We start from the raw sequence: 26,072 nt of genomic DNA, 5'->3' as shown, positions 1-26,072 counted from the left end.
CATTCGTCTGTCTTTAATTATATGGAGTCAGAATCTACACACTTCCAACGTTATTCATTTCATAGATTCTTTGTTGTGGCCTCTATGGTATCCTTTCCCACCTCCCATCCTCTTTCATAAAAACCTTGAGGCCATAAAAGAAAAGGAAAGGAAGTTGCAACTACTATTTTTTTTGTTTCTTTTTTTTTAAATAAATGCTATTCTTAGAAAAACTACAAATAAAAAATAATTAAAATATTTCTCCCAAATTCAAATTATACAAAATCAACTGATGAACCCATTAAATAAAACATGTAGTCACAACTTCCTTTTCGTTTGCGGTTTTCTTTCAAATTCTCGTTAAATAGAAAAGATTTCGGTAAAACATTATCTTAAAAAGAAAAGACACAAAAAAAAAGCCGTTTTTTTTTTTCTTTTGCATCAAAAAAATATTAAAACGTATTTCGTTCCTATATCTGTATTTGCAATTTTAAATGGCCGTTGATATTCGCAGCCGGCTGCGGCTATTCTAAAATGCTATTCGCAGCCGGTCGCATCAGCTGACCGGAAGTGACGTCAGACAGATCTTAAGTAAATTCTTGGCTAGAATTGTAAAAATAATTTGTTTTCTTTTGTAATAGAATTTAACAATTTCTTTCATTTTGAGCTGCTTTTTTCTCCCGTTTATTTTTGTTTTCTACAATTAATAAACCAGTTTACAAGTAAAAAATAAGTTGTTTTAATTTTTAATTACCAACACAGTGGCGAATTTAATTTTTCTCTCTCCCATTTTTTATTTTGAGCGGAGAATTTAACATGTCTTTTCATTTTAATTATTTGTTTTAGTTTTTCATTACTAACACAGCGGAGAATTTGGGGTACTCATGCAGAGAACGGCATGAGCGTGGCTTATCACTTGCTCAGTTGCGAAATATTTTTGTTTTTAGTAAATAATTTGCGTTTTTTGGCAAAGTTTTTACTGATATTTTTGAACCGCGATATTACCATTCTTTCATAACACCGATCACTTTAGTCCTGCCTTCTTACACAGGTTTTCGGGTCGCTGACAACGAATCTGATAATCAACCCCACAGCAAATTTACCGTTTAGATGGTATTAACCCCTCTACCTGTCGCCATTTTACAGGCTTCGTTGCCCGCCCGCTAGGTGTATCAGAATTTTAGGAGGAATTTTTGACACCCCCAACAAAAAACTGCGAATAAAATATATAAAACTCGTAATTTCTGTTTTTAAAGTGGGTTGTTTATTTTCCTTATGAAATATACTTCCAAAATAAACTATTACAGTCGTTTAAAACATAATAGAAGTATTATTTTTTATTTTTTAAAAACAATGTTTACAAAATGTCTAAGCACGTTCTCTCGACAACTTCCGGTTTCGCCGCCGGCCGGCTGCGAATAGCATTTTAGAATAGCCGCAGCCGGCTGCGAATAGTCACTTCGTTTTAAATTACCACATGATGTCGGCATCACTCGGTTATTCAACCTAGAGTAGGCAGCCCATATAGTCAACATCTCAATCCATATATCAAACAACCTTTTTAAGTTCGTGTGTGTGTGTGTGTGTGTGTGTTATAACTCAATTTTAAGTGTTTTTAAGTTTGAAACAAGCAGTAGCAGTGAAGTAAGTGCCAGTGCCGCGTTGATAAGTTAGAACAAGACAGTCACAGTCACTTGCGGAGAGTGGATAACTGCTCAAAATTCGAAAATGAATCAATATACTGATAAATAAATAAATAATAAATAACATAATAATATAATATAATAAATAAATAAATGTCAGGTTGGGTGGATTTCTATCAGTATTTGGTTTCACTTTCGAGTTTTTAGTGATTATGGAGTCACCCCACATGCTCAAATGATATATATATATATATATATATATATATATATATATATATATATAGGTGCGAAACTTTTGAACTTTTTCAATATCTGTTAAAATAGCTTTAAAAAAAAAAAAGATTGCATCTCAAGGGACGTAACTGAGTTACGTTAACTCAGTCAAAATTTGAATTTATAGCAATGGAATTAAAAAAAAAATGGCACTCTGGGAAAATTTAAGGGTAATTTATAGAAACGTTGTTTTTAATTAAAAATCACGAAAACGATTTTTCTTTAAAATTTAAAATTAAAAAAAAATGTCTGTAAATAAATTAATGCGGAGATTTTGTTTTCTGTTTACCAACTGAACTGACCGAGCGAGTCGACGTCGTCTATAAACAATGGCGTCTGAAGATGTTGAGAACAAGAGGATTGTTACTGTTTTTGGTGCTACAGGGGCACAAGGTGGTTCCGTAGTTCGTGCTCTCTCTGAGAAAGATTCCCCATTTAAAGTGAGAGCGGTTACAAGAAATCCAGAGAGTGAAAGGGCTCAAGAATTAAAGGATATTGGTATGTAGGACCCCCCCCCCCCAAAAAAAAATTGACACCACGCACGAACCGCCGTCAAACCGGTGTTGTATAAATTTAATTTCCTCTGTTACTTTTGACCGCTTGATTAATCTATTGTTTCCGTTATTTATTCATTATTAGTCGAAAACAAAAACTGGTTTACGAACACAAGTGAGTCATGATAGTCAACTTTTTCTTTATAATCTTTAATTTTGCCAAAAATTATTTTAAAATTTCCCGCGAAAATGACGATTTTTTTAAAAAATCTATACTTTGAGCAAAAGGTTGGAAAACTGTCGCTTTCAACATTCGAAAATGATTTTGAAGCCTTAAATTTGCGAATAAAGAATAGTTTCTGAATAATTTCTGGTCGAAAGCCCAGTATTAGGTCTTGTTATACTAAAAAAGAAGAATAGTGTTGGTGCTCCTGCTCCTTTAGGGATGTCCGCACCATTTGGGGGTATTACTTTAAGCGGCGGCGGCGCTTAATAACGAAAAAATATTGAATTTCAAGTGAAACGGATGGTATTTATGTAATTATCAGGTCTCACGTATCCCAAAATTATGAAAAAACGATCAGGTAGAAAAATATTTATTAATGAAAAAAGAAATTTGTAAAATGAAGCGAAATCAGTGTTACTGTTACGCTTACAAAAAAAAAAATAGATAAGGTGTCAGGGGAGATAATTAGCTTACACTTCAATTTCTTGTTCTCTGTCAGTGGAGGAGAAATCCTTCACGACTGAGACAATTTTTATTTTCGTTCCTTTTCTCCACGTTAAAAAAACGACCCTGGTGTCTAGCTCTGTCCTGTCCTTGTAAATAGGAACTTCTGTTGCTTACGTGACGTCACGTATCGAACGCAATCACGGCCACCGATATATAGAAGGAAGGCCTGTTAACTGAAAAATGCCTACAAGCAATGTAGGTAAGATCTGTCGAACTGTTACTGTCGATACTATATGACGGCATTTTTAAAAATAGCATTAAAACATATTAAAAAAAGAAAAGAAAGGAACCCAATTCGATTAAACCGAACTTTATCTATAAAAGTGAAAGTGTCTGGGTACATTTCCCTACACAATAACTCTGAATTTTCAGTCTACAGACTCGAAATTTGATATACAGGTATGGAGATTTGGGAAAATCTTTGTAATCCGTTTTAGGCCAGAAATTTGGCTGTTAAGAGGTTCAACGATTTGACCTTTGAGAACTCTACCAAACTCCTCTGCCAATTTTGGGTATAAACACTTGACATTTTAGATATAGGTTTCTTGGACATGGATCTAACTTAATAACTTTATTTGAGCCCAAAACAAATGTTAAGGGGTCATAATAGGGGTCAAAGTTAAAAAAAATTTGACCTGTGCGGTCTCTACCAAATTACTCAGACAATTTTTGGTCTAAACATTTGAAATTTGACATAAGGGTATTCAGAGATAGGGCAAGCTTTTTAATCGGTTTGAGTCGTAAATTTGAGTTACCAATATATAAATGTATGTTTGCATGTCTGCCTAAAACTTTCGACAGAGGCGACGGATTTTCACAAGATCAGTATTGTTTTAAGCTCAACCCTTCTGACGACAAATACCGAAAAATTGGCTAAAAACATTAATTTCTTCACCCTCAACTAGGCACTTTTTTACAGGGAGGAGTCGCTTTTTTCACCGATATTTTCAAAAGTCATCCCCTCTTTTCGATTGTCTAGCCTTAATTTAAAGCTTCCGGTTTGGCGGTGTTCGTAACAGCAAAGACGTCACATTTTTTTCCCGTTCTTTTCCTCCTTCGCGGTACGGGTTTGAGCCTGCTCTCTCAGTAGCCGTGATGTAATTCAAAATGTTGGAAAAATTCATTCCTTATCTAAACTTTATCGGTTTTTTTTTTTTTTTTTTTTGTTTTTTACCTTATTGTTTTTCATAATTTTTGGATATGTTACTAGTTGCGACATGATAATTACATAGGTACTATTTGTTTTACTTGAAATTCAATATTTTTTCGTTATTATATCCGTTAAGCATGTAAGATGTGCGATTGATAACCAATTCATAATTAGGATTGTAAAGGGTTGGTTGATATTCACTGATGCCTTGTGTCACAGCTGTGGCGTGAGCATAGATGAATATCTCCCAACCCTTAACAAAAAAATAAAATAAAAGGTGTCAGTAATTAGCAATATGAAGACCAGTTTCAATATTTAATGTAGAAATTTATTGAAGGAAACATTTTTTATATGTATGCATTTGTGCTCTGTCATTGCACAAGAGAAAAAATGGTAATGTTTGTTTTTGATTTTGGAATTAAATGAGAATTTTTTTTTGGATGAAGGAAATAATGTTCTTTAAAAAAATAGGGGCAAAAAGGAATTAAATTTCTTCTTAGAATAAATCAGGGCAAATCCTTTACATGCAAATATGTCTGAGTTGCTTGTCTGAGCAGTTATTCGGCTCAGCTTGAAAGACATGTAATGTTGAGCAGCAAAAGCATATTTTTCCTTATAGATGGGTTGTGCATGCTTTTGCGCCATGTTGCTGGAATGACAGGTGAAGAGAGAAAAAAGGGAAACAAGAAAAAAAGAGTGACATGTTGGTTAGCCTGGGGCTAAAGCCCCCAGGTGATTTGCTGCCAGTTAGCAGGGAGAAAAGAGACATAGAAACAGTTAATCTCCACGCAATGTCTTTTATACACTTTTGGCTGGCTCCAGCGAAGCTGTCAGAAAAAGATTTGCAAAATTTGTTTTTCTTCGAGCGTTGATTGGACGGAAAGTGGATATCCTGTCACATGGTATGCTCTGTCTTACGTCTGCATGAAAAGACAAGTTTTCCTTTTTATTTCCACAGAATTCACATGGGTGGATACGGCAAATGTGCGCGTAACTGAAATGTTATTTATTTTGATGTCTCTGGCCTATCACTACTGGATTTATCAATTTATAGGACTATGGTTGCATGTTGCTATTTTTATTGAAGTCAGGAGTCACCAATTGTAGGTGTGTATTCACAGGACCATCAAAAGGTAAATTTAACGGGATTGCTGATTAAAAGAAAGGACTCGCTAATCTACATCCTTACATAAAAATAAAAATGAAATCTGGAAAATGATGGCACTCAACAAAGAATACAAAATCGCTGAATTAATATATAACAAGTGAAGCGTGCATGGTCCCCCGTGAGTGCACAGTGAACGAGGCATAAAAAAAATGACTAAGTTCAGCATTCCTTCCTCTTTTATTCCCAAAAGTCCTCAGGGGACATCAAATCCTGGTAAAAATGAACAAATGGTGCTTTAACATATGTAAATTTGAGTTCTGCACCATGCAAAAAAAGAAATGACTAACTCCATCATTTGCCCCCCCCCTCCTCCATTTAGCCCCAAAAGTCCCCAAGGCCTTAACATATTTAAATTTGAGTTCAGCACCATGTAAAACTGCTAAATAGACATACACAGAAATTTTTGGACAAATATGGTAAAATAGTGCCAAAAATGAAGTGTTTTTATTAGCCCTAAAGGAGCCCCTGGGGCACACCCAAGAGTTATCATGACAAGCAAAATTATGTAGAAATCAGTTAGTTACAACTTTTCAGAAAGTTTTATAAAACTCCAAGACAAAGTTTTCCCGGAAAATCTGTTTTGTTACTTTCTTACTCATATTATGTTTAATGTTTGTGCAAAATTTCAAAAAATTCCAAGGAATAGTTATTGAGAAAAGTGTGGATGGACGAACAGACAAGCGTGAATTTATAGGTCCACTCTTCTTTTGTCGGGGGACCAATAAACAACATTTATTTACGTGTTAGGAATATTAACTTAGATTGTTCCAGCATAAGTTTTTTCTTGTGTGGAATGTGCATAATAAAGGATTAATGAAGTGAGGATTTTGCGAGATTAGCACGAGGTCTAAATTTACTGATTTTTTATGATAAGTGCTGCATGAGGGCTTAAAGTCCTTGTGGCTATTTTTGAGGAAAACAGTCCATAAATTCATATAAGCAAATGTGTGTATATGTGTGTGTTTGTATCATCATTACAGTAGTTTGAAATAAGATTGTTTAAAAGGAGAATCCTCATTCGATGTGGTAATTTTCCATGCTGGGTATTGTTTGTTTTTATTTTACAGCATATCAACCCTTTTCAGGTTATTTAATGCCGAATCCAGTGATTTTGAGGAACAATTTTTTCAATAGAGTATATTTGTTTTTTTAAGTCGGTTTCTATCTACCCCATAGTTGGGACCCTAACAGATACTATCATTCCGGGTCAGAGTGGACCTGGGAGCAATGGCAATTAAAGGGTGGCTTCACACTCCCCAAAGCCCGCAAGCTGGGGCCTCACCATTGGATATAGTTTAAGGTCATATCCAGGTATTAAAGTTCATGTATGTCACACATGAAATCATAATGGGGGTTTTAATGTTTACTGCAGACTGAGTTTACTCAGGCTGACATGTAAATCTTTATATACAGGCTTTCTCGAACGTTCCAACCTGTTTACTGAAATTAATTAAGAACCGTGAGTTTCAGGGGTCAGGAAAATTGTATTCAAAACTTTTCTGATCATTTATATTCATTATAATTCATTGAAAGTGTGGCCAAAATAGAAACGGACATACAAATGGCCTACCTGTGAAGTACCCACGTGTCTGCCAGTCATACGTGTTGGACAGGAAAATGAGAAACCAAGATGGCGTCTGCGATATTTAACAGAAACGGTCTCATGTGCTGTCGTGAGATTCCCGTGGGTAAATGTAATATAAAGCAGGTCCCTTGGTGGAGTGGGGAGTCTTTTTTTGTTTGCAATACAGACGGTAAACAGGTGATATCACAAGACAGACAGTTACTCAGTGGATTGGAACGAGTAAAGGAGGTTCCATTTCTACAAGCTATTTTCAGCATGACGTCAGGATTTGATCCTAAGCTGATTTCACTATTTGATGGCAGCAGCGCTAAGTACAGAAATGGGGGGAAAAGGCAGATTTAATATGCCAGCTCAGCGGTGTGAAGCGTCTGAAATGCGTGGTTCCAATGCTCCTCGCTGGGGGCACATTGCTGTATACCAGTAGCTAACGAACGGAAAGAAGGCAGATTTCACTTGCATCAAAAACACCCTCTACACAGCGTTTGCACTAGATCCGGTTGCTGCATGGAAAGAGTTTATGGCACGCAAGTTACATTCCGAAGAGACAGTTGATGTTTATCTGGCAGAACTCTAGAAGCTTGCGGTCCTGTTCGGAGGAATGTCAGACAAAGGTCTGGTGTGTGCATTTATTGCAGGATTGCCCACTGGTGTGGAAGATCTGCTCCAAGCCTCATCCCAAGTAGATGAGATGGACATCTCAGAAGTATTAGCGCGGGTGATACTAAAAAAGAGCCCCGAGAATGTAGACCGTGCAGCCATCGTAGGGTGGATTTCAGGACCTGGGCAAAGTTATAAGCTGCTATATGTGGTGGGCCCAACCATTTGGACTGTGATTGTCTCTCATCACGCTCACTGACTCAAAGGCTTAGCAGGCCTCACTGCTACAAGTGTAAAAACCGGTGACACCTGGCCCGTGCCTGTCTGGGAAACAGGCAAGGGGAGGAAGCTACGTCGCCAGTCTTCTCCTCAGACTGTCACTGAACAAGGTGCTGCCTGCAGTGAGTGTGCGCGTTAACGGACATGAATGCCTTGCCCTTGTAGACACTGGGTGCACCCAGACCCTGGAGCGCCAACACTTGGTACAAGGAGAGAATTCCGATGCTAACCGTGGGTGGAGGGTTGCTGGCCTATTACAGAGTGAGCGTCATCAGTAGCTGTGCAAGCCCTGGTGGTGGGCAGGGAACTGCTTGGGTACGACCTACTTCTAGGGATGGATTTGATTACACAGCTGAGTGGAATCACTGTGGACTGCACCGGCAAGATAGTTCTCCCGACATGAGAAACGTGTTTGTGCCGCGATTACCCTGGACGAGCCTGACTTTCATGCAAAGTACGTACGACAGGGAAACCAACGCGTGGATGGCATCTCAGAAGTGATCTGGTGATCAATCACCAATATCCCTACGGAACCGACTATCATTGTATCCCCTTCCATTGAGGCTCATGGGGCAAAGTGAAGAAGAACTGCAGACTTGGGTCAACAATGCTTGGCCGCTTCCAAACCTGGAGGATGAGCTTGGGACCCCTCCCCTCCTTCCAAGGACTGATTCCCCTAATGGCCGTCTTACAAGACAGCAAACAGAAGGTCCGAACCAGCATGGACTCTGTGAGCTTAATGAGCATGTCGACTTGTACACGGCAGGGACGGATGTTTGTGCGCTCAAATTAAGGGAGTGGTGGCAGCAAGGGTCAGACGTGGCAATTCTGGATTGCACAGTGCCTACCTGCAGATACACATTGAAAAAGCACTGTGGCCATTTCAGACTGGAAGTTAATGGAACTTGCAATTGTCTGACCAGGCTAGGGTTTGGTCTCAATGTGGCACCAGGCATTATGACGGCAATTAGGCACACGATCCAGCAACAGGATGAAGCTGTGCATCAGGTAACATTGTCTTACATCGACGATATCTTTGTAAATGAGAGCCTCATGTCTTCCCAGTCGGTCAAAGAGCGCTTCCGACTGACATGCGTCTGCGAGACGGGGCAAAAGTACTTGGCCTGTATGTGAGTGGTAGCAAGGAGGGGTTCTACTGGAGGAGAGGTGGTACCTTCTGGAAGTCCCAACCAACATCACTCGTCAGAGCGTTTTTTTATATTTGTGGAAAGCTGGTGGGCCACTTCCCTGTGTGTGGTTGGCTCAGGGAGGCAGTGGCACCCATAAAACATCATGCCACATCTGTATCATTGGGATGGGACGATAAAGTGCATGATGCCACGCTCCTGAGCATGCTGACAGAAATTGTGGCCAGGGTGACTCGTGACGACCCTGTGCGAGGGAACTGGTGCGTTAACGGGAACGAGTTCACAGTCTGGGTGGACGCTAGTTCACTAGCCCTTGGAGTTGCCCTTGCGGTTGATGATGACATTATTGAAGACGCCTGTTGGCTTCGTCCAGAGAATGATTCTAGGCACATAAACCTGGTCGAACTTGATGTCACATTGAAAGGAGTTACCCTGGCACTTCAGTGGCAAGCCAGGGTACTACATATTATCACAGACTCTGCGTGCATTCATCGGTGGATAACCGATGCATTGACTGGAAGAGCACGGTTAACCACACGGGCAGCAAGTGAGATGTTGATACGAAGGCGGCTCACCACCCTGGTCGATACAATCAAAGAGTACAACCTGATTGTAGACGTAACGTTCATCAGGTCTGCAAGCGACAGGGCAGATGCGCTGACATGAGTACCACAACGGTGGCTACAGGCTGATACCCGTGGAGGTTCTGAGATGCTGCAACAGCCATGTGCAGCCATTGCGTGTAATATGAATGCGGATCATATCAGTGAGATTTATCGGCAATGTGGACACCCAGGGGTTAAGCGGACACTATATTTTGCCAAGATGGTTGACCCAGAAGTAAGAAGAGCAGATGTCAAGAGAGCAGTGGAAAGTTGCGGGGCATGTCAATCAATTGACTCGGCAATTGGGAGTGAGCGGCACGTGGCAGAGAGTGAGCATGGATATCACACATTACGGTGGCAATCACTTCCTCACCCTCATCGATTGTGGACCTCCTTGCCATCTCTGTGATCATGAGATGAGAGAGGGATGTGGGGAAAATAGAAACGGACATACAAACGACCTGAGAAGCTCCCACGTGTCGGCGTGTCATGCGCGTTGGACAAGAAAATGAGAAATTAAGATGGCGTCTACGATATTTTACAGAAACGGTCTCATGTGATCTCGCGAGATTCACGTGGGTGAATGTAATTTAAAACAGGTTGCTTCAAGGAGTGGGGAGTCTTTTTTGTTTGCTATACAGACGGTGAACAGGTGACGTTACAAGACAGACGTTACTCAGTGCATTGGAATGAGTGAAGGAGGTTCCATTTCTACAGAAAGTTGTTTATAAGAGTTAATGTTCTTTTGATTTCATATTAGTAAGCAAGTTCAGTGAGAAAGATTCGAAATATTTCAATGAATAAAGTTTATATAGATTGTCACATGACAATAAGTTAATGAGATGTGTGTCTCTATATTTGTTAATGTTTGTCTGAGTGAAGAGATGTTGCAGAGATTAGCGCTCAAAGAGAGACGCCCCGTGACACTGATCCATAGACCCAGGTCACCTGGGTTTCACTGGTTTATTGAATAAAAATCTGGCTTCTTTTAAGGATCTAATTGATTCCCAGAAAGGCCCTTTTAAATAAATTCAGAAAGTTTTGTGATTGGTCCAAAATATAATTATTGTTTTTTTGTTTTTTTTCAAGATAGTGTATGCACAGACAATGTGCACACAAACGCGTTTACACATTTTGATGTTTAAACATAAACCACTACACTCCTTAGAAGAGAACCCATATTTACCCAAATGTTTTAGATTGCAATTTATGGAATAAGCCACAGTAAAGTTGCAGTTATAGTCAACAACCGAGAAATCAATAAAAAAAAAATTACAACTTATAATTTAATTAATTGGAATGTTTATTATCGAGATGAGTATTATTTATTCATTTTTTTATTGCGGACTATTAGCCTCATCTTTTTTTAGTTGTTTCACAACATTTTGGCCAACTATTCCTCCCGTCGCGGTTACCACCTGGCAAAGGCTAGAGGAATAGTTGACTGAAACGTTGTTAAACAACAACTAAAAGATGAGGATAATCCATCCAGCGCGGCCGTAGCCGAGATGGAACTCCCTACATGAGTTTGTAGTGTGATTCAAATCTTGTCATGAGGGGATTTGAATTTCTATAAAAGATAATATTTTAAAGAAATTTCTGCACAATTTATAATTATCAAATATTGATATTATACGTGAAAATAATCCTGAAACTATTATCTATATGAAAATGGATGATATATATACCGATTTATCTTATCAGTTTTGAAATATTCTTCGTCAACTTTATCGTAACTTTGCTTCCTGTGGTCGTAAAAATATAAATCAAAGTCCAGTAGAGATGAGCTTCTATACTTATACAGCCTGTAAAATTTCAGCCATATCCAATTAAATTTGACCCCACGCATATGTATCCAAACGTAACGTGGAAATGTAAACATTGGAAAAACAGTTTCCCTTTTTGCTGCTGTTATTTTTTACCGTTTTTTTTTTATTTTTAACTTGAAACATAAAAACATTGAACGCATAACAGAAAAATAAATTAACATCATTGGAATGCTTATTTTATTCTCTTTTCATCAATATAATTCTTTTAAAAATTGACCCACAAATAAAAAAGATATGACTTGTTGAAGCACATTAGGTATGTAATATTGCCGATGTCATCGAAAATACAGCATACGCTTGTAATGCTACATAAAGCAACAAGATGAGAAGGAACAAGAAGGAATCAAGATAGCGAGGGGGGGGTAAACACAATGTAGTAGATGAAGAAGACATCAATCGTTTTACTACAATCTGATCAGGAGAGAGAAAGGACTAGGTAGATAACAGAAAAACACAAGTATCAAACACAAACAAAAGAGAAAAATAAATAAAATTTGAACTATATATGGTTTTAGTATTAAACATATAAATCAAGTATATGGCATCATTTTAAAAAGATATATCCAAAATGAATACTTTTGAAAATCCTAAACCAGATACACAATGAATACCGATCTATGCAAACTCACATTTGCGCATGTCAAATGTGAAATTTACTTGTGAGAATATTAAAAAAAAAATGTTTTTTATAGGGTGTGAAGTGGTTGAAGGCGATTATGATGATTACGAATCCCTGCGTCCCTGCCTGGAAGGTGCATGGGGTTGCTTTGCTGTCACCGATTATTTTGAGACAATGGACAAATCTTCTGAAGTCCAAGAGGTAAGGAACTGAACCCATTTTCTGTCCAAAAAGTAATAACGCTGTAAACCTCTTCAAAGTTACTCCCTCCCCCATTTAAGGTTTTCCTTCACATATGTTTAGATGGAGGAAGCATGCTGCACAAGTGATTAACATAATCAAGGTTCTCTACAATTTTTAGTCATTTTGAAGTTTATGAGTTTTTAGTTTATCAGACAAAGGATCATGAGAACAAAACACTTGCTAATTATATAATGCAAACTCAACCATAGTTCCAATTCCATAGAAGGTCGGCTGTGACATCGACCAAAATAATGTAAAAAATCACACTGAAGATGAGAACAGTAGTCTGATGAATCCTAATAATACGAATAACCATTTTCATTGTTCTAATTAGCCATAATGTTCAATGTTCTAATCTCTTACTAAGTTTCTGTCTATTCTTCTCACCCTCTTTCACTCTTTATTTTCATACAGTATTTCCGTGTTTATCAACAGTCACAGATTACAATAGGGAATATCATGCTTATCAATATTTAACCTATATCTGGAGGGAGAGGGAGGTATGATGACCAGAAGGACTAGTTTTGGATTTTATCTGTTTAGTAAAAAAAAAAAATGCAACTGGCTTCATAAACTCACATTTTTGCCTTGATTAAAACAATATAATCCAAGTTAAAAAAAAAAAAAAAATTTTGAAAACAACAAAGTTGGCTTGTCAAAATCTATGTGAGAAACCCTTCTAGCGTTGTGACTTTAAAAACTATTTGAATGTATTTAAAGTTTTGATGAATCTTAATTTACTATAAAATTTAAAGTTATATCTGCTTGTATGGTTTATAAAAGAGAAACCATTTATAAAATTCAAATAAACAATTTGAGATCATCGGATTGCTCTAGAAACAAGTGATTTGAATGAATGAAGATACTTGTATTTTTGGATTTTATAAAAATCTGTAAGAATTTACTTTGGTTGAAATTGGATTATATAATTGTGCGCGTGCGTGTGTGCCTGTGCCTCCCTTTGCAAAGTTTTCTGCTTAAAATATTTGAAATGAAATTTTAAAATGATAAACATTTTATTGTTGCAAACACGAAACAATCACGTTTGTATTTATTCATATAGATAAATATTAATATTTTGGTAATTTTAATGCAAATTTGTCTTGGCAATGGTGTTTGGGAGAGATTGAATTTCAACTTATTAAAAATAAAGTCAGTTTTACCTAAGACCAGAAGTGAACACAATAGTGCTGCATAAACATCTATCCAAGAAGGAATTTTCACCATTATTGGACCCACCGTCATTGAATTCTATTGAGTTGCTGAACATTTGTTCACAAAATAAAACAATATTCCTAAATAGAACTACTTGTTATAATTAAAACAATCATTAAATTTAGAAAAAAAAAATCTAGTTAATTAATAAAGTATCTATTTGCAAAGCAGTATGCAAATTAGTTTGACTACTGAGATTGTATATACATAAGGAGTGGGGAGTTGTGTCAGTTGAATGTTAAGATGGGAGATAGCCATTTTATTGAGTCAACCATTTCTGAATTGGCTTGAAATGAAGAAAATAGGGTCACCAAGTTCCGAATCAAATATCAGCATCTTCTCTTCAATAAAATCAACATTATACATTAATAGGATGTGTGTGTTATTTATTTTGCATGTCACGCTTACACCCGAGTGACTGTCTAATTGTTATGGATTTCCATTTCTTGTAATAAATAATTTTACCAAGAATTCTTCATAAGTTTTGATTTCGGTATTGATTATAGCTGATGACACTTAAGTCATCTATTTTTTTTTTGATAAATAAATTTACCAAGAAGTCTTCATAAGGAACTCAAGTTATATTTTTTCATAAGTTTTGATTTCGGTTTTGATTCAAGCTGATGCACCCAAGTCATATGGATATATTTTTTTATTTTTGAAATCGCAACTTTATGATATATAAAAATCGATAGAACATTAATTCTATAATAATATGTACGAAATCTCCAAGAATTAAAATATCATATTTAAGCATACATTACGACCAAGCTTTCCTGAGCATTTGTGCTAGCTTAGATAAATACTTTTGTAGTTGTAATAAAAGACTACAATAATATCAGAGCGTCTCCATTTATACTGAACACCTACAGAATGCCAACATCAATATATTACATATGAATGAGTCCCCTGTGGAATTTTCACAGGTCTCACTAGTTTAACATAAATACAATAATGTAAGACAAGGTTGTTTGGCAGGCACATATAGTAATTTAGCTCGGTTGGTCTTGAAAGTGAATTTGTATCTCACCTGTCGCCAATTCCTGATAGGAAATGAGAAAGGCTGTATAATGTCCTGTCATATCTGCATCTCGCATGAATAGTAATATCGCACAAAATAGCTGAGTGAGAATTAGGAAAAAATCTGCACACATGCAGAAATGTTTAAATTGGCTGGTATATTTTTACATGAATTTTGACATGTCTGTTTTCGTCAACCAAATCACAGCTTATTATTATGCAAAGGCTTGTGTGTACATACAAAAAAATCAATTTTCGTCATGTAAAAATGGAGCATGGGATAGAAAGGTTGACGCCTCATGATTTATGCTATTTTGAAAATCCAACATGGGTGACAGGTGATAGATGTTTTTACTTAAACAATCAACTTCATGAGTTTAGAAATTATATTTACATTCCTGTGTAATCAGCCCTGTATTTTAGCTGTTAATCGATTTGTAGTGGCTATTTTGAGGGGAAAAAAGAAATGGTTTCAAGAAACTATAACCGCGTGTACTTAGCAGCAAAAAATAATGGAGCTTGTGCAGCTTAGTGATGTCATAAACCAATGCATTTCAGGTGAAAACATTACCTACTTACATGTCATGTTGAAATTATAACTTCAAAAAACTATGAAAAATCATCCAGTACATGTGCTAGATGTGTTTTTAATAAAAAATTATCTGTAATTCTGGCATTTTGTTTTTAAAAAGGGTGGACTGTAATTTTTAATTAAAGGAGATAAGTCAAGTTGTCATACAGAATTTGTTGCACAACTCTTCTGCATTAAAGTGTATGAAAATAAAACTCGGTGATTTGCTAAATTCTATTTTTAATTGTAACTATTTTTCTACTGAATTATTTTTCATAATTTTTCGATTTTATACTAATTTTGACATCACATAAGTATGTAATGTTTTCACCTGAAATGCATTGTTCATTTATTTATTGCGGACTATTAAGCATTCCAATTAATTAAATGAAATGCATTGGTTTAAAACATCACGAATCTGCACATACATAAAATAATCACTTTTTGTCTGACTTAAATGCTATATTTAAATAGGTTTCAGTCAGTCATTGGATTGATATCAATCAACCTCTTCAGTTGATGAGATATCAGTCATGTTTGTTTTTGTTTTTTTTTTTTTTGTTTTTTTGTTGTTTTTTTTTTTAGAGTTTAAATTTTTTTTGGAGGGGTTGCTATTGGCACACATTTTTTCTGCATTTTCTTGATATCATATAATCTACTAATTGTTGTATGTTGGAAAAGATGGACAATTCTAAGTAAATTGAGAAATGTCAATCAGATATCATTTGATTGATACTTGTGTGTTTTATTTTTACTAGGTATGGCTAAAATCTTTGACAAAAACATATCTAACATATCATTCAATATGCTCTAACTAATAAAACAATTGTTTTTGACAAAATTTGACTGAATATTTCAGAAATTTGGAGATGAGGATTGATAAGTTATATTATTTTCACTACTGCTGTGCCAAGGACACTTGGCACAACGGATATAAGTACTAATCACTTCTAAGTGACGGTCTTCAATCTTCAGTACAAGCGATACTAAGAATATAATTACAAATTATTTTAAGACTTTTACCTGGTTGTTATATACGGCACAATCACATTGACACACTGGTTTTCACCGGTTCATCGAATTCAAGCAATGATGAGCCTGGTCAGTATCAGATGAATAATCATTTGAGAAGACTAGGTGCTGTATGTATCGTGCCAAATCGTAGAAATTTCCAGGTTAGTATCTGGGGGTGCTCACTTGGGAAGATGCACCTCCCGAATCAAGACTGGAAGCAATGAGAAACTACCGTTTTTACTTGTCTTTGCGAGATTACCATTACAATTTGGAGAGTCGTGGTCACCGATGCTGTTAAAGCATGAGTGGTACTGATGATGATGAGCTGGTCATTGTTGACAGAATGAGAGCAAGATACCTCCATTCAAAATTCTATAGAGATTCCTGAATTAGACAAGACTCATCCGAAGAAGGTTAGAGATTACATCAATCGAAATGCTGTGAGAATAATATCTAACATGGGAACAGTAGTCTGAATAATCCAAATAATACAAATTTGACTGTATTCATCAACATAGCCTCCTTCTTGAGTAATAGGTTGATTTTAACATTTTTCTAACAATTCACTGCTTTTTTTGTAGAATGATCTGTCATTGACCTTAAAATACGCTTCATTTTTCGAGAGCACTTTATTAAATCTCTTCCCCCACAGCATTTTAAGGTTTGCAAAGTCAGACCTAGAGAATGGGGTGAGTATGGAAGCAATTTGAAATTCAATTTATGTAGCTTAAAAAAATGCACTCAGAAAGACATCAATTATTTAAATATATTTCGTTTAAATACGTTCATTTTGTTACTTACATTAAAAAGTTTTGCATAAATAGAAAAAAGTTTTTTTTAATCTTTAAAAGTTTTGTAAATATTTAATATTAAAAAAAATGTTTTGTAAATATATATTTTTTCTTTTAAATCTTAGTTTTGTAAATATACTTTAAAAAATCTTGCTCATGAACATTCGATCATGTCTGCGATTTGACGTGTTTACAAACAACCAATGCCAGGCGTCAAGGTCAAACCACTGGTGTCACTTGAAATGTGTGCTGGTCTTTATCTTCTGCTACCGGGTATCTATTTTTTACTTGTTCTGACATTTTATAAGAAACTCCAAAACATCTATTTACATCTATTTTAACATTTTTAAGAAAAAAAATTAAAAAAAAATTTTTTTTTAAATTTAATTTAATTGCTTATAACATGGAAAAATTCATCTTCAACACACATTCTAGTTTTTATTAAAAGCCAATTTTTTTTTTGTTAACTATGATCCCCCAACCACACAAAGCTAAATCACGTATAAATGTTGGTAAAATTTTAAATTCTTTTAATAAAACACACACATTGAAAAATAGTTAAATTATTAGCCAACTGAAAAATTTATCTTTTAGCTTGGAATATGATGAATAATAATTTTTCCATAGTGCATCGAATGTTTACATTTATGTTCAGTAAATGTGCCAATCAGTGTAGCTTATGATAATCTATAGCAGCCATGATTCATCCCCATCTGATCTAAACCTGTATTTATGACTATACATCCATTGTATCCTTCTCATATTATTTCTCTCCATGTAACATATATTAACCATTACTGGCAAGATTTCATTTATTATCTTGATGGATAGGAATTAATATTTGCTGGAAACTGACACATACATGAATTAAGGATCTCTTGCACACTATTTTAAGCTGATTAGATGCTTAGTGTTGGGATTTTGGTTTAATTTTGACATTTTAAATAGTCATGAAGTTTTTGTTTGTTGTAGTCAATCCCTGAAATGAAAATTTTCAGACATCTATAATATAAATCTCACCTGTCTGTTTAAATGTATGTCTGAATGTATGTATGTTTGTATGTCTGCCTAAAACTTTTGACAGAGGCGACAAATTTTCATGAGATCGGGATTATTTTGAAGTTCGACCCTTCGAACGGCAAATATCGAAAAATTGGCTAAAAACATTAACTTCTTCACCCTCAACTGGTGCTTTTTTTTACTGATATTTTCGAAAGTCATCACATCTTTTCGATTGTCTAGCCTTAATTTAAATCTACATCACTTCCAGTTTTGCAATGGGCGCAACAGTTAACGCGTCAATTTTTCTTTTTTTTTTTTTCACTTTCTTTTCCTCCTTCATGGTACAGGTTCGAGCCTGCCTACCTACTACCACTTTTTTTTTTGCTCAACCAACACCCTTACACACACCTCCACTTTCTTTTCCGCCTTTGCCCCTTGGGTTCGAGCTTGCCTGCGTACTACAACTTTTTTTTTTTTTTTTTGCTCAACACACACCTACAAACACCCGGGCAATGCCAGGCACCCAGACTAATTACTCATAAGAATGGAAGAATCCATCATCCATCATTAGAAAATAAAAAAACTATGACAAAATAATTTAATTTCTATTGTTTGAAAATAACAGTGAGAAAATAGATTTTTTGATAGATAAATGTGACTTCCAATATCATTTTAAAGAAAAAACAAACATTTAGTGCAGCAGCTTGATATTTCCAAGGAATAAGAACAGCAACAATTTCATGTGTAAACGTGCTGATTTAACACTACTTTTTCAGTTTTTTTTTTCTTTTTTTTTTAAAGATATATTTCTAAAGGATGCCATATTTTCTCAAAAACTTCAATGATATTTTCTATAAATAAAAAAAAGACTCTTTCATGCTATCAGTTTTTTTTATATTCATTCAAAACCAACATGGGTCAAAAAGTGTTTTCTTTTTTCTTCTTTGTAACCTTTCTAAGGATCATTTTTTAAATCTTTACAGGAAGTGATGATGATGGATTTGAAAGAGATGAAGACATGGTTAGAGATAGGTTGGAAGTCAATTTCTAAAAGCCGTCCAACACATGCCAACATGTAAAATAGATGTTAAACTAAAACGACTTTTTCTATCATTTTTAATTTTTTTCTATTTATCCCAAAGCAAAAGTCAAATAATTTCTTGTGAATCTCAATGATAGCTGATGTTGTTATGGCTGAACAAACATAAACTCTGTTAAATGTATTGGGAACCACATTCTTTCTGTCATGCCGTTAAATATTCGTAAATTTTGATATTTTAAAACTTAATACATCTTTTTGTCTTTCTTTCTGCAGGGCAAAAATATCCTGAATATGTGCTGTGAAATGAAAGTGGCACATGTTGTGTACAGTGGCCTAGAAAGCACGATTCGTATCAGTGGTTTGGTGTGCGACCATTTTGATGGCAAAGCTGATGTGGAAGAATATATGAAGAATGTGGGTCTCGACAAATACACTATCATTCGACTTCCATGGTACTACGAAAATCTGTACGAGAACACTCCACCCATGAAAATTGAAGACAACAAATTTAAACTGCGTAGGTCTTTTCCTCTTTTTTTTTTCTTTTTAATTTAGTAAATGCAATAAGTATTGTGTGTGTCCATTCATTGTCAATAGTTAATTTCCTAGCAAATCAATGGCATATTTATAGTTTGATTTAAACATTTTTAAATAGATTTTAATAAATAACAATTAATGAAATGTCCCTTTTCAAAATCAATATGGAAGTATCAGAAAGTTTTTATTTGAATGTCCTTCAGGTTGAAAACAATGAAAGCAAGCTTGGGACATTTTCATGAATAGTGGCAATGAAAAGGTACTTGTAAAGCCATGTCATTAACAGAACAAGGCTGTTAAGGAAGTTGCGTGTGGCAAGGCATATCACTCCACTTGTCTCCAAATTTCAGTTGGAACACAAATCTGGCATTGTTCATGCAAGTGGTTCCACAAATATACATGCAGTGGTGGTTATTCTGACATCACTGGAGTACTCCTGATATGTTCTTTGTTATTTCTCAATGTGTTTGTGTTACATGGTATGTTAGAGTTGACTGTGAGCTTATGAATTTTTTTATCTGCTGATGCATCAGATCATCTATGTTGTTGATGGTTGTTATTGAATCAATATGGCACAGTTCATCAGCATAACGTTAAATGCTAATGATGTCGGTAGGACCAGTATAGATAGTTCTTGGATGTCGACCACATAAAATTGAGTGTCCAACCATAAAGAATTCTTATATCTACACCTAATGTTTGTGATGCCATGGCAGTTTATTTCAGTATGCTAGAGATTTTGGATTTCCATGTTTGTTTACATTGGAAGGAAATAAATATCTTGCAGAATATACGTAAAAACTGTATTAGCTATGGTTGTGGAGTGAGTATTTTATAATTTGATTTTCTATCTATTTGTTCTACTTATATTCTGATGCAGTATGAAAATGTAGCTTGAAACTTGCGAAGGTGGATTTTTAGTTGTTTCCTCTAACTTATGCCACTTTGGCCTTGCTTTATAATCTTGTTGATCCAGGATCTTTTCAAAATCTTCATCACAGTCTCTCTAAATCTGTGGTTGAAATAGTGTCTACATCTTTGGTAGATACCTTGAATTTAAGCCCAAAGTCTTCACAGCGTAATCACAAAATGCCGATTTGGCTTAATTTTTCTGGGTTTCAGATAACAACACTATTCATTGAGTCTACATATTCTTCAGCCAGTTGAATTTTATTAAGCAATTGTGATTCTCTTTGATGCACTGACCCACAAATTGTTTCTGTAAGCAAACCACCATATCTGAATGAGGAATGTTCTAACATTCCAGTAGTGAGATCCTCTTTTTGAAGTTTGTGTTACTTGAAAAGGAAGCTTAAGAAGGTCCTCTGGTTCTTGAAGTTGCATCCATTGCACTTCTGAAAGAATGACATCTGGATTTGCCATATTGATAAGAACAGGGTTCAATTGAACAAATTATTTTACCATGTTACTCCAGCAAGTAACCTGGTCTTTTAAAGCTCATTTCTAGCTCTTTTGAGAATGACATCAAGCTTTGATATTCTTGCTGCAGTAGCAATTTTCCCGATTTTCGCTAAAAGATTACTAGAATAATATTCCTTAAAAGTATAATTCACTGCAAGTTGGTGTATATTAACACAACACTGGTGTTCAATTTCTGAAATGAAGGTTGCTATGGCAGCAAATTCATCTCTGCAACTTGGCACTTCCTCAAACCCTTCAAAGAAATTTAAATCCACTTGCGTCTCTGATAAGTCATCCCAGTCAATTGGCTACTTACTGTGATGATGTGAGGTTAGGACTGTTCTTCCTGACTTTCTCTTGAACATTCTTCTGTAACTATACTGAAGTGGCACTTACCTTAGGTGGGCCAGCTTCCTCCAAAGGAGGAAGTTTCATGGGAGTATGAAATTCACAAGCAGTCTCCAAATGCGTGTATTCTCCTGTAGCACTTGTATCCTCTCTTTCCTTCAGTCATTTGAACTCAGCATGTTAGATGCATTATGTGTGGGTCCTGGATATGACCTTAAAATATATCCGATGGTGAGGCCTCAGCTTGCGGGCTTTGGGGTGTCTGGAGCCACCCATTAATTGCCATTGCTCCCAGGTCCACTCTGACCCGGAGTGGTAGTACCTGTTAGAGTTCCAACTATGGATTAAATAGAAACTGACTTGAAAAAAAAAAATATATATTCTATTAAAAAAATTTTCTTCAAAACCATTGGATTTGGCATTAAATAGCCTGAAAAGGGTTGATATGCCATAAAACAAAAACAACCAACGAACAGCATTATGTGTGACAATGCATAATACATGATCTTTCTGAATGCTAAAGTTTTGCAACACTTTTATCAACTATAGTGTTGGTCTTCAGTGTCCTTAATGGCTAAGGTTTTGGTCAGATGTTTCCTATCATCCACATGCCTAACATTAACAGTAAAATAATTGTACACGATGTGCATGCATCCATTTTTAAGTATACAAAATTGTTACTTAGTTTTCTCTTTAGCTGTTCCTTTTGGCTTTCATATTCATCAATTATTAGTTTCCTTATCTTATCTCCATTTAGAGCCACTTCTAGTAATCAGTTAATTAATTTTTAGTTTTTTTTGGGGTTTTTTTAATAGAAAATGTTTATTCGGTTCAAAAAACAAGTAGTGTTGAGCGAGTGCTACCAAAGAGCAAGAAAAATGGTCGCAATGTCTTACATTTTTGAAGTCTCAACAAAGATTTAAAAATAAGAAATGAAACAAAATGGTGAATGAAACCCACTCAATAAATGTTACTGTGACATTTATTGGGTGGATTTCATTCACCATTTTGCTTTATTTCTTATTTTGAAGTGATTATCAAGATTTGAAAAATGTAAATAGAAATTGCAGCCATATTTTCTTTTCAGGTAGCACTGAATATTACCTACTTTTCGAACTGAATAAATATTTTACATTAAATAAAAACAGTAAAAAACTTATTCAGTTAGGTAGAAAAGTAACTTATCTTGCTTTGCATAACATTTGTTATATATATATGCGTGTGTGTATGTATATATATATATATATATATATATATATAGATATATATATATATTTTTTTTGTTTTTTTTTACATAAGTTTACATATTTAATAGTAATGTGATATTCCAAATTTAATCCATAACATTTTCAAAAGCCAATAATTATGAACCACTAACAGTAAATATGAGTGATGAACGCTCTCTTGACCCTAACAATAACACTAAGTTCGAGTGGCAAGCCCCCCTCAACAAAATACCCCTGTAAGCCATGTACAAGCGTCTAAAACAAACAAACAAAAAATAGATCTTTCTTTAAAGAAAAATGCACACGATTTATCTCCCATAAAAATTAACCGTCCTAAAATGCTAGAATGACCTGGAAATTGTGAATTATTTTACATTAAATTTTTGTGAAACTAACCCCCCCCCCTCTAATACTGTTTTTGTTTCTGTCAAGTCTTCAGTATGTTCACACATAATTTTCATTAGCCCTATAACTAATTCAAAGTCCGAATGGCAACCTTCCCCATATTCTCATTGCATAGAAACCCTCTAAAAACCACACATAATCGTCTTAAAAAAAACAAAAAAAAACGAAAAGCATACAGGATTTATCTCCCATAGAAAAGAAGAAAAACAGTTAACTACCCTAAAACGCTAGAGTGACCTGTAATGGGGTATTATTTTACATTAAATTCTAAAATAATTTATCTTTCATTAAAGTTTTTCATGGTATTTCATACGTAATTGCCTAAAAAGGTAGAATCACATTTTGGAGGGGGTGGTCAGAAGGGGTTGGGTGAGGTTAAACAGGTGTTAATCTACAATAATACCAAAGAAATATTGCAATATATTCATTTTTGAATGGTCCTATGTTTAGATTCAAGTTTTTTTGTACATAAAGCACATTACAATTCAACTTTGAGTTCTCCAACTTCTTTTCTGTTTATGGATACATGGAATTTTTAAGGAATTGCAGCATATTTTTGCATATTTACTGCAGATTAGCTGGAAACCATGAACATTTGGAGATTTTCAGTTGCATATTCTGATTCGTTGTACAAAAATACACTTAATGGTAAATTTCATTGCTTAATCTTGTGTTTTAACAAAGATATGACATTTTTACTGAAAAAGTAGTGTAAAAAATGTGAAAAAACGCATATAGTCTTCAAGAGGAGAAAATATCCAAACGTGTGAGACACAAAAATAGTCATAACTTCCTTAATTTTAATCAGATTTTAAAAATTTAAAACGATTCTTTCTTAGCTCATCAAGCTCTTTCTATGTATAACAATATTGAAATATTTTAATCTATTTCAATTTTTTCATGTGTATTGCTATACATATGCACATAAACTTATGAACAGTACATAGAGCCCGAGCAAAGCTGGGTGGAACTGCTAGTATATCTATAAAAGTGAACGTGTCTATGTGTCTACATTTCTTTATGCAATCTTACAGTCATAGGATTAGCAAATCTCTCGACGGAGGCAACCTTTCTAGGGCAATTGCTCTTGACATATCTAAGGCCTTTGATAAGGTATGGCATAAAGGTTTACTTCACAAGATCTCTAGCTATCGTATAGTTGGAAATGTCTTCTCAATTATTAAATCATTTCTTTCTGATAGGTTCATAAGAGTAGTAGTTGATGAGCAAAAATCAGAAGCTCACAATATTAATGCTGGGGTCCATCCTAGGCCCAACTCTTCCTGATCTACATTAATGATCTTCCAAATCACATCCTTACATCATTTGTAGGCATTTATGCTGATGGCACTACCATTTATGGTAGCACATCTAAGACAGTAAATGACCAAGTTCTCTCCGATTCTCTCCCCTCTGATCTTGAGCACGTGGTACAATGGGGAAAGGAGTGGCTGGTTACTTTTAATGCATATAAAACCAAGCTTCTCTTTACATCATCAACGTTCTGATCCACATCTGGCATCAATTGAAATGAATGGCTCGCGTCTTGAGTAGGCCTCATGTTTTGACAAGCTTCTGGGCTTGACCTTTACTCCTGATCTTAAATGGAACTTGTACATCAAATCTGTTGCCAAGGCCGCTGGAAAAATGGTGGAGTTGTCTTCCGTTTTCCTGCTTTCCAGCTGACTACAATATGGTTGTCTTCAAGTCTAAGGTAAACAAGTTAACCGTGCCACTTGTTAACAAATTTACCGAATTTCCATTTACTAATGATTACTATATTGTCCAATTTCTACTGTACACTCTGTAACACTTATCTCTTGGCCTTGATAAGTGGTGATGCCTATGTAAAAAAAAAAATATTATAAAATAACTCTGTCAATTTTAAGTCTACAGACTGGAATTTTGATATACCAGGGTTCTGAGATTTGGGAAAATCGATGTGATCGGTTTTCGGCCAGAAATTTGGCTGTTAAGGGGAAAAAGTTCAATGATTTAACCTTTGAGAACTCTACCAAACTCCTTCGACAATTTTGGGTCTAAACACTTGAAATTTAAGATATAGGTTCGTTGGACATGGATCTAATTTAATAACTGGATTTGAGCCTAAAACAATAAATGTTAAGGAGTCATAATAGGGGTCCAAGTTAAAAAATTGACCACTTTTTTTTTTTTTACGCTCAACATACACCTCCAAACACCCGGGCAACGCCGGGCTGAAATGCTAGTTTAATTTATTTTGTAAATAAAGAAAAATGCATTATTATGCCTCTCTTTCTCCCTGATTGTTTTTTTTTCTCTTATTGCTAACTCATGTGTATCTATCTTCTGTTAACTGATATTTCACCACCACTCCTTTTTATTGTGACAGCATTTCTAGCCAGAATATTTAAAAAAAAAAAAAAAATTTGTAATTAAAATTTTGTTAAAGTAACTGAATCAAATATGTGTTACAAAGATGATAGAAGGTAGAATTGTTTGAGTAAAATGTTGATTTATCAGATGCTATGCTGTCTAAAGTTGACAGACTGACTTTTCTTAAATTATATATATAATATTTTAAAATATTAACAATTATTTCTATGCCTAGACACTAGTGTTTCGTGCATACGCAATCATTAGTGTATGAAGTGATAATTACTGCTGGTCGAGAGATTTAAGTCCAGTCACTCTTGAATTCATAGGATAGCATTCTGTGACACTTACGTCACCCGCGCGTCGTCCAGTGGTGGAATGACCCCGGTTGTCGGTTCTGGTGTTTCCTCGGCGATGATGTCAACGGCCGGTTCCCTGAAACAGACTTGTCATGCAAAACAATTGAAAGGACCAAGTCAATAAGCGTTTCTTTTTGTACAAACTTCCTTGTATTTCAATCAGTACAATCGCAGTTAGCTGTTCAGTTAGGGACTGGCCACTTGTTAACTGCGAGGTTTTCTCTTCTCTCTCCGACAGAAAACTCAATTATCTACGTGACAGGGTCAATCGATGGGGGAATCTTCGTTCGTCGGACCCAAGGAAGCAAAGCTCTCTCTCTCTAACTAACTGTCAATCTCTCAAGGCTCACTGCTTATATTGTGGGGGCGTGGACTGGGTCTCTTCCCGTTTCGGGTCGTTGGCCAATCAGAACTAAGGGA

The 26,072-nt window shown here is 35.3% G+C and overlaps 1 protein-coding gene across 1 annotated transcript in view; it reads left to right on the top strand.

Annotated features, from left to right (window-relative positions):
- Nucleotides 1-2,006: 2,006 nt before the first annotated feature.
- The window catches only part of LOC145254876 (nmrA-like family domain-containing protein 1), a 43,352-nt gene continuing 19,286 nt past the window's right edge, over nt 2,007-26,072 (top strand). The window contains exons 1-3 of the mRNA XM_080113753.1: nt 2,007-2,393; nt 12,176-12,303; nt 19,274-19,517. Of these exons, the coding sequence (XP_079969879.1) occupies nt 2,225-2,393; nt 12,176-12,303; nt 19,274-19,517 (541 nt within the window). The 5' untranslated portion in view covers nt 2,007-2,224. The remainder of the gene's footprint in view (nt 2,394-12,175; nt 12,304-19,273; nt 19,518-26,072) is intronic.

This window comes from Euprymna scolopes, chromosome 30 (genome assembly GCF_053919585.1).
Source record: "Euprymna scolopes isolate OS-2025 chromosome 30, ASM5391958v1, whole genome shotgun sequence".
Lineage (NCBI taxonomy): Eukaryota > Metazoa > Mollusca > Cephalopoda > Sepiida > Sepiolidae > Euprymna > Euprymna scolopes.
The sequence above is the reverse complement of the archived record's forward strand: the minus strand, read 5'-3'. Positions and strand labels throughout refer to the sequence as shown.